Source organism: Pundamilia nyererei, unplaced genomic scaffold, assembly GCF_000239375.1.
Source record: "Pundamilia nyererei isolate P.nyererei 1_Seehausen unplaced genomic scaffold, PunNye1.0 scaffold00022, whole genome shotgun sequence".
Taxonomy (NCBI): domain Eukaryota; kingdom Metazoa; phylum Chordata; class Actinopteri; order Cichliformes; family Cichlidae; genus Pundamilia; species Pundamilia nyererei.
The window spans coordinates 230,551-239,898 of NW_005187423.1; the positions used below are offsets into that span (position 1 = coordinate 230,551).

Consider the following 9,348-nt stretch of genomic DNA (forward strand, 5'->3'; position numbering starts at 1 on the left):
AGTACAAATAAGGAAATAATGAATCAGTTGGAAAAAGACAATAAAATACTCATATTTCTGTTTTGTCTTTTTGCCACAGGCATGTAGGTCAATACGACTTCATATATTAAGTCTTAACTTTAAATCTCAGGTTTTTGTTTGGGGTTTTTTTTTTCTTGCATTTTTGTTAATAGAAAGCGAGTTTTTCACGAGTGCTTCATCATTAAAGAAAGTGGATAGGGCAGGCACCACTTGGACGTTTTTCATATTTATTGAATTTTCTTTTTTGAAGTAACACTTTAAAAATTAATGTTGCACTGTAGAGTAACATGTAGCTCAGATGTGTTTCAGTCTTCCACTTACTAAAAGGCCTAACACTCATGTAGCTAAAGTAAGATCTGTGAGTTTTGGAAAGGTTCAACTTTGTTGGTGTCCCTAACACTCTGCAGCTGTGTGAAAACTCTTGTTTTACAGATGTGGTTAAATGACCCCTCTCTACGAGCTAGTAACCATTACAGTTGGGAATGACCATGAGAACAGACTGCAGCTCCCTCTTATAGAGCTTGTGGTCCTGCCCTGTCCCAAGCAGTGTCGAGTGCCCTAGCATCATAGGCTTTGCTGCATTTTTCTGTGAATGTTTGACTCATCCCTATGGGCGGCTTTGTTGGGGCCCATACCAACCTTGTTTAGTCCCACAGTGTTTTGTCCGTCCTACGGAGGCTAAGAAGGCAGCAGACGAGTCCAAGATGAGGTTTGCTCACATTGATGGAGACCACTTGACGCTGCTCAACGTCTATCACGCCTTCAAACAAAGTGAGCATCAGTCCACGTTTCATTTGGATTTCTGCATGATGAAGTTAAACCTGCATTAATTTGTTTTTTTGTTTTTTCTTTTTTACACACACTTTATGGTCAGCAGAATAAGATGAAAGTGCAACATATGAGCTTTTAAAGCTAAAGAAAACGTGCTGAAGAAAGATGTGTTTATAATGGAGCAGTAGAGTGGTTGAATGTTATATGATATGTGAGCATTCGTACAGAAAAATACAGTAGATGAATACAATGAGAGTTGTTAAAACAGTCACAGGTGGCTTCTGGATAACCAGCCTGAGCAGAGATTTCAAAGACAGCACTGACTCTGCTGACCAGATTTCCTCAGGCAGTTTATTCCAATGCTTCAGGGATCTGACTGTGAATGTTCCTGGAAACAGATGAACCTCTCTGTTACATACAGGCTAGTATGCAACAGAGAGGTTTGAGGTGTTGTGTGACAAGACTCAAATGTATAATCTATTGAGGGCTACTGAGGTGACAGGAATATGCGTTTTTGTGTCCTCATGCATCATTTTGGTTTAAAATGACTAATTCAGTACATGATTTGTAGACATTTATGCTTGAAAACATGTTTCATCTGACATATTTTAAAGATAAAGAGTCATGATCTATTTTTTTATTAACAACTCATTTGGGGATTAGTTCAATTTTGATGATCTAGTTAGCACCTTAGACTTGAATGTCTCTCATGCCTTTTTCCAGACCATGAGTCTAACCAGTGGTGCTATGACAACTTTGTCAATTACCGCTCGCTGATGTCTGCCGACAATGTGCGGCAGCAGCTGTCCAGGATCATGGACCGCTTCAACTTGCCTCGTCGGAGCACGGAGTTCACAAGCAGAGATTACTACATCAACATCCGACGGGCGCTCTGCACCGGCTTCTTCATGCAGGTGAGCAGACATAATAGATTTGGAGGAGGAGGAAGAAGAAGGAGCTTTGGGATGCTTTGAGGACAGTCTGTTGTTCAGTTTGGAATCAAACGCACATGAGTTTTGTTAAAACCTTTGCAGCCATAAACTGAGACACAGGACAGCGAAAAACGTGTATATTAGGAAAGCTGCTTTTGATTTTGAATGGATCTAAATTATTCTGTTACCCCAATTTTCTAATGATTGATTTATCTTTTCAGCCCAGGTAAAACAGATAATGTGGTCAGTGTTCCTCTCTGGCAGTAAACTGAAGTCTGCTATCAGCCTGTTAGTGGGCTTAGTGTTGAAAAGGATTAACTGAAAAGGATTTTATTGTTATCCTTTTTAAATTATTCTTTTGGACCTCCCTGCAGGTGGCTCATTTGGAGCGCACAGGCCATTACCTCACAGTGAAAGACAACCAAGTGGTCCAGCTGCACCCATCTACAGTCCTAGACCACAAACCAGAGTGGGTGCTCTACAACGAGTTTGTCCTCACCACCAAGAACTACATCCGCACATGCACAGACATCAAGCCAGAGTGGTACGTGTACAGACAATAAGATCTCACTAAAAGCTGTTATTTTAACATGTGTTGCGTTAGCTGAATGACGGGGTCATCCATGTTCTCCTGTCTCTGTTACAGGCTGGTGAAGATTGCACCTCAGTACTACGAAATGAGTAACTTCCCACAATGTGAAGCTAAGCGACAGCTGGAGCGAATCATTGCCAAACTAGAGAGCAAAGAGTATTCCCAGTACTGAACAACAGCCAACAAGTGTCCTGGAAAAACAACTGCTTACTTTAGTTTTAGATCTTTCTCTCATTGTATCTTAATGTTTCAAATTTGACTTTTTGATTATTTTTTAAAAATATTTTCTTTGCCCCCCCCCATCAATGTTAATTCTGTAACTACGTGTACCGTCAGATAAAATGTCAACAACAGTGGTTAGACCCGGTCGTAATTACTGAAACGGAATAACAAATGTGTTATTTAGATGTGGTTGAATTTTGTTTAGGAAACTGCTGAGTCATAAACATTTGTGCTTGCTTTGTTTCTTTAAAACAATGAGCTTTGACTTCATTTCTCTGTATAAATTAATTAGTAAAGTCAGTTATCCGAAAGACAGTTTGATCAGTGGTTTTTGTGCTTTTGTCTAGATGCTTTTGGTTGACTAAATATGGAAATGAAGCTTGGGTAAAGTGAATCAGTACTTGAACACCTGCTGTTTAAAAAAGAATGATCTACTTCAGTGCAGCGTTATGTTTATGCATAACATGACTTTAGAAATTCTGGGAAAATCCAATAAACGGTTTGGACTTCGACTCAGCCACAATATATTTTTTAGGAACAAAAGGAAAGTAAAATGTAACAGATTTAATGAAACTCAGTTTATTGGAAATATAACACTAACAATAATTTCTCACCTGGAAATGGTTCTCAAAGTAGACATTAGTAGGACTAAAACAGAAAAATGTAAAAGTTGTGCGCATTTTAATGAAACTGCTGCTTTATGCAATCGTAGTAGTAGTGGTAGTGTAATTATTTGATTTGGTTATTTGAAATCCTTTAAAGTTATGCAGTTTCTAGAGTAAACTGCACTTGAGTTCACAGAATAGACTGCACTTTGGCTGTAGAATATCTGACGGGCCGAACGAGTTCATGTCAGAGATTCTTTACTACTGCTTCTGTTCAATGTCTTCTATGGTCTCTGGCAGGCACCTGTTGCGGGTCTCTGAAAGGGTCCTTGCTACTATTCCCCCGAGTACAGCCACAAAGCAAAAGATGACCTGTGGCAGCTCCGTCCAGACCTCATCCAGTAAGAGGATCATAGGAGCCACAGCTACGCCAAACCGAGCCATGAACGAGTTGTAACCCATACCATTCTGCCTGAAAACATAAACATATTAGTCTTAATCAGAGGATCTTGCAGAAAAAGCGATGTCCTGAAGAGTTTATTCAAAAGCAGAAGATTGGAATTAGGCGTGTAGAGTTACCTTACTACAGTCGGGTACAGCTCAGAGCTATATAGCACTAGAGTGGCAAAGGATGCTGAAGAAAACCCTTTTCCAATGATGGCTACCACAGTCGTGGCGACTGACATTTCTACAAAGAGCATCAGAATCACGATTACCGCCAAATTTGAACACAAACGAAGATGGTGTGTTAGCGTAACGGTGCAAACGGTACAAAAAGGAACAAAAAGATTTAAAATACTGTGCAACAATATTGAGTGATCCCTCATTTCTTTTTGATTTTCCATTTTCTTTCGATTTATCACATTGTAGTTTATTTCAAAGCTGTAAAACATACAACATTACCACCATTCCCTAAGTTGGTAGTGACAGCAGTCTCTTCTTGAAAAAGATTTTTTTTAAAACAACCCAAATCTTAGATCAAGCCTGTGATCAAGAAGTGCCTACCTTTTGGTATCACAATATTGATTCCAAGACAAATGGCAGCCATCAGCAAAGTTCCCACCATAGTGTGTCGCCTGCCTATCTTTTCCAGTAAGTAGAGGACTGCCAGCTTGGCAGGAAGTTCAATTAATGCATAGGTAAACTGAGTGAGATAGATGTTGAGCCCGAAACCTGTGATCTTGAAGCTGATGCCATAAAATGTAGTTGCAACGCAAAACCTAGGGACGGAGAAGGAAGCGGCTCGTTAGTGAACAATCTGTTGGTTTACAATTTATACCCAAGATTCAATACACTGTAAAGCCCTGGGAATGCAGACCATAATATACCAGTACGCAGGGCCAGTTTCCTCATCTCAGGTGTCCGAATCAGGTCGAGGTAAGAGTAAGTTCGATCTCGTTTCTCCGTCGTAACAATGGTGGATAGTGTCTGAAAGAATTCAAAGCCATTTGAGGGCAAGCTTCCATTTGCAACAATGCTGTGAAGATCAGAACAAAACCTACGATTACATTTAAATAAGAATACACTGTATTCTTTAGTGCCTTTGTTCACCTTCTTTGTGTGTAATTAGTGCCTATAATAACACCATAATGGACTCTACTTGGCTCCCTTGACTTAACCATCTGGAGCTTACAAACCTCTATTTCCAGTGTGTGGATCGACTCTTCTGTCCGATTCATGTTGGCACAGTTTTTCAGATATATCTGAGCTTGCTCCAGCTTTCCATTGGCAATCAGCCACCTAGCTGACTCTGGCATCCACCTAATGTTAGGGGGGAATTATTATTATTATTATCATTTTTAACCCATATGTAGGCCTATTGCAATGCAGCATTTAAAATAAAAACAAATCTCAAATATCTGTTCAGATTGAGAGACATAGTGAAGACTTGATAGAAGATTTTGAGCTAATAGTTGACCAATGGAGCTGGTTTTAATAAAACAGATTGCAGAAGCCATGACAACAGACGATGGTTGGACATGTCTGATAACATGGATGATAATAAGAAGAAACCATACATTCAGAATCTAAATGTCACAGACTATAAAGAATTATGGTTCAGCTAAAAGTTATCAGTTCACTGTCCCTGTGGTCATCACACTGCTTCATTTTAAATTTTTGTCAAGTTTTGTCAGTTTTCAGGAGTTCAAAACTTCACTTGTGAGGTTTCAGGGAGCTTGACCTTTGACCACCAAGATCTATTCAGTTTATCCTTGAGTCCCAAGTTTTGTAAAGCATCAGATGCGTAGTCTTTATATTCAGTTAATTATTCTTCCTTCAAGATCAAGTGTCTACACTTACCCAAAATCACTTCCCTCGAAGGCCACAATCCCAGAGTTTTGTTAAAATTTCATAACTAATTTCATAACTAATCTATCAAGACAAGGACAAGCAAGGATATGCATGCCATTTTTGTTTCAAATATGCAGTGGCAAGCTAGTGTTTAGTTACGGAGGAATCATCAAATTATTTTAATGCTTAAATTTTCTAAATTAAGCTTTGTTGTAAAAGGCAGAAATTGGGGTGCTTAAAATTTTACTATTACAACATTAGTATTATGTTATTAAATCGGTGCGCAAAATATTTTTAATCTGTGTTTGTCCTTCAACTCATGCATGACTAGATCGATGCTGGATGTTAACCAGTCAGACTTCCAGGTGAAAGCGATTAAAGTGTACTGAAATGAGCCTCTGTTTGATAACATGCCTTAGTCATACCTCCAAGTGAAGATGGCCAAGATTAAAGGTAATGTAACACTGATTATCAGCCTCCTCCAATCATTCACAAAATAGGCAATAAGTGAAAACACTGTATTTCCAAACGTCCAGGATAAACTGTCGATCACTCCCACAATCTTCCTGTGTTCAATGTCCACCCACTCCACACCTGAAATAAACAAACAGTCGATTCATTTCTTAAGTAGCTTAATTAAAGAAAGCCTTTAGTATGATGCTTATCAGCAGCCTTACAGGGGACACAATTCAAAGAACTTTTACATGAGCTGAAAAAATGTTGTTGCGCACACAAGCCAAAAGAGAGTGGGTGCCTCTATCCTCTATAATGCAATATAATACTGTAATTTGGGAACGCGTTTCTGTCTTTTATGCAAAAATTTGCAATACAGTGTGCTCTCTCTGCGCCCCCCCCCCCACAGAGTTGAAGCTGAACAGGCGTCTGCAGCAGCTCATTTTGATCTTTTTTTTTAATTTTTAAATTACATTACTAAGCATACGGCACTACTCGTACTGCAAGTCAAAAGTTCACAGGACTACTGACCAATGTTCCCTCTAAGCTGCACGCGTGCGCAATTGCGCACTGCTGGCACGGTCTCTGCGCACAGTAAATCTGCGTTGCGCACGGAAAAAAAATCTGACCTGAATTGAAATTAAAATTAATACTTTAACAATTCTGTTTTGCAGTGTTAGTCAGTGAGTGACTGGCTGCGCCGAACGATGCCACCTTATCCCATAGTCCAGCCAATAATGCGATTCACATTCATATATACGTAGCTAATCAACGTTATTGACAGGCTATGACAGCGTCCTTATGTGCCGACACCGGTGTTTTAGCTAACAAAGCCGCGTGGCTCATGTGGAGTGAAGCCAAGTTAATGACAACGTGGACAACCATTGGAGATGTGAGCAGGACAGACAGAACAACTGACAGAAAAAGTGTGGACTTTATACCAGTTTTTAAATCGTGTTGATGGGCCACGTAAAACCAGAGTGATTTAAAAAAAATATGCAATGTTTGGTTTTCTTCCTGAATACTATCGTTGTTTATATTTACTGCGGGAAGAAACGGTAAAAACAGCGTTTTATAAGGAAAACGAAAAAACCCCATCCTTTCCTATTGGTGGAAAAATGTACCATGTCGACCAATCAAAAAATGATATGGCAACAGTTATTTAGGAAGGGGGAAGTTTTAGGAGTGACGGCGGTGTTTTGAGATGTGAGAGATTTGCGACGTTTAGCGCAAATCTTGTGTAGTTAGTGTGTAGTGTAGTTTTGTTGTGTGTGTCAGAACAATGAGGCGACTGCTGAATGTTACAGGTGTTACAGGAGTGATACATCTCCTGTTGTCAGGCCTGCAGGAATCAGGCTCCTTTATCTAATAGTGGACAGAAATTATGTCTTGGAGTGGCACAAATAATTTGTGTGGCATCAAATTTGATGCAGAACAGCTGATTGTTCTGTAAATAGCTTGAAATGTTCATTTAAAAAAACGCCTTGGCTGCATTTTTAGGTAAACAGCTGCAAAAAATGTTGTTGTTTGCATAACTCAGTTACTTTTTTGAAGAAGTAACTATATAATTAATTGCCCAACATTGGTCTTTATATACTGTATTTTGCAGACAGAGTTACAGGACTCTCTCCCAGACCACAGACTCAGACTCATAATACAAGTCAGAGCTTTATAAAAAAAATTTTTTAGAAAGTTGTGTTTTCAAAATTGGAGTTCAAGTTATTTTTACTTCCAATGGTTTTAACATACTACACAGATCATGAACAAGATTTCTTTTTAAAAAATTTCATTGTAAGTGGGCTAAAGCAGTTAATTAAAAATAGTCTAACATAAATGCTGTAATTTGATTATTTTAATAAACCATGTAACTTGGATGGATTAGATGCCGGCGTGACCACAGTGCACACGTCTGATGTCGCTCACAGTGGTCCAAGGGACCGCTCAGGGAGTTTGTGCGTTTGCTTAGACACATGAAAAATTAGAGGGAACATTGCTACTGACTAAACACTGCCTGATATCATGACCTGTTACGTGTAATCAATGTGTGCAAAGCTCCTCTGTTCTAGAAAAAAAAAATAGATTTAAGATTTTTTTTGCGATTACATTTAAAGCTTTAGCGTGCTCACAGCAGTCAACATGGCATTGAAATAGTATTATATATTTTCTCCTCTGTGGCTTCTGAAGTGAAGCTGATATAAGAACGGATACAGTGTATGTTTAGATGATGAAATGAAATAATCACTGAGGACTGCTGAAACGATGACGATGCCTGTGATGCAGAAGCCAGTAAGGAACCTCAGGACCATGAACATCACGTAGGAAGTAGAAAAGGCGCTTGCAACAGCAAACACCATCCCAGACACGTATGATACCAGCAGCATGATCCTTCTGCCATACCTATGGAAAAATCAGAAAGTCTCAATCTTTGTTTTGTTTTTTTCAGTAGCTGGAACACTGGAAATCGCTGATACCTGTCACTCAGGCTGCCAAAGGCCATCGCTCCAAACATGACTCCAACAAAGAAGATGGTAGCAGTTGCTTTGTTTTTCCCTCTTCTATCACACACCAAGTCCCACTTGTACAAAGAAAAAAAAGATGCTATTCTACATTTGATTGTGGGATTATTTAATAATTAGGAACAAATACATTTTAATTTATTTCACAATAGAAAAAAAAGTACAAAAGAATCACCTCTGAGGTCAGAGTAGACTTGAAAGTAGTGTTATCGTACACCCATCCATTCTGGCACGGCACTTTACGCACATCAGTGATGTGGGAAGTGTTAAATAGCAGATGATATTGAGGCTCCTGGAACATCTGACAGGAGCTTGGAGTCCCATCCTGCTGAACTGGAATAGTAACAAGAAGCCTCTCTGTCTGGGATAAATTCATAAAAATACCCACATCATCCAGAGAGCTGATGTCACAGTGATGAGAGGGAACAGCTGCAATGAAATTGTTGAGCATGAAGTGGCAAGGCAGAGTGAAGCGGCCGATGAAACTGATCACAATGATCATTATCTGAAATCTTCCAAATCCGTTAATATCAGCAAGAACATTCTCAAACTTCATTGTGGCCTCCTGCTGTAAACGAAATGTCTTCCTTTAAGGTTAAAAAGAAAAGGAAAGTCCTCAGTTGCTTGTAGCCTATATCCAAAACTAGCAAATCTTTGTTTGATTTGCTTCTGGACTATCTGTAATAAGTCAGTGTTTTACCTGCCTTAACAAGTTAACTAATGTTTATCTATGTGACTGTAAATAGAAGCTCGCTCTAGTCTACTGCAGGCTCTCCATTGTTGACACAGCGGAATGACTCATCAATAATAAAGAAACTGCGATTCAGTGGAAATTTATGGGCAAACATGGGAAAAAGACAATTTGCATTTAGTGGTTTTTGACCACTTTTTATTTATTTCCTTTAAATAATATAACAAAATAGCAAAAGTAGCAATGAAAAAAA

The 9,348-nt window shown here is 39.0% G+C and overlaps 2 protein-coding genes across 2 annotated transcripts in view; one reads left to right on the forward strand and one right to left on the reverse strand.

Moving 5' to 3' along the window:
- Positions 1–2,853, forward strand: part of LOC102202544 (pre-mRNA-splicing factor ATP-dependent RNA helicase DHX15) — an 11,672-nt gene extending 8,819 nt beyond the window's left edge. The window contains exons 11-14 of the mRNA XM_005726781.1: positions 670–792; positions 1,516–1,706; positions 2,099–2,268; positions 2,371–2,853. Coding sequence (XP_005726838.1) covers positions 670–792; positions 1,516–1,706; positions 2,099–2,268; positions 2,371–2,488 — 602 coding nt within the window. The 3' untranslated portion in view covers positions 2,489–2,853. The remainder of the gene's footprint in view (positions 1–669; positions 793–1,515; positions 1,707–2,098; positions 2,269–2,370) is intronic.
- A 551-nt stretch (positions 2,854–3,404) lies between these two features.
- On the reverse strand, positions 3,405–8,960 carry LOC106456138 (solute carrier family 22 member 7-like). Its single transcript, XM_013909247.1, has 9 exons — positions 8,580–8,960; positions 8,360–8,463; positions 8,131–8,285; positions 5,861–6,029; positions 4,781–4,904; positions 4,462–4,571; positions 4,149–4,363; positions 3,723–3,831; positions 3,405–3,615 (listed from the first exon to the last, which is right to left on the reverse strand). The coding sequence occupies exons 1-9, from the start codon at positions 8,958–8,960 to the stop codon at positions 3,405–3,407; spliced, it is 1,578 nt and encodes a 525-aa protein (XP_013764701.1).
- Between the last annotated feature and the right edge of the window lie 388 nt (positions 8,961–9,348).

Bases quoted from the DNA above. Each gene is read 5' to 3' on its own strand.
- LOC106456138 (XM_013909247.1), bottom strand. From the start codon at position 8,960: ATGAAGTTTGAGAATGTTCTTGCTGATATTAACGGATTTGGAAGATTT. The intron at 8,464-8,579 runs GTGATTCTTTTG...TCTTTGTACAAG, and splicing joins AGTCTACTCTGACCTCAGAG to TGGGACTTGGTGTGTGATAG. The intron at 6,030-8,130 runs GTGATTATTTCA...TGTTTATTTCAG, and splicing joins CATCGTTTCAGCAGTCCTCA to GTGTGGAGTGGGTGGACATT.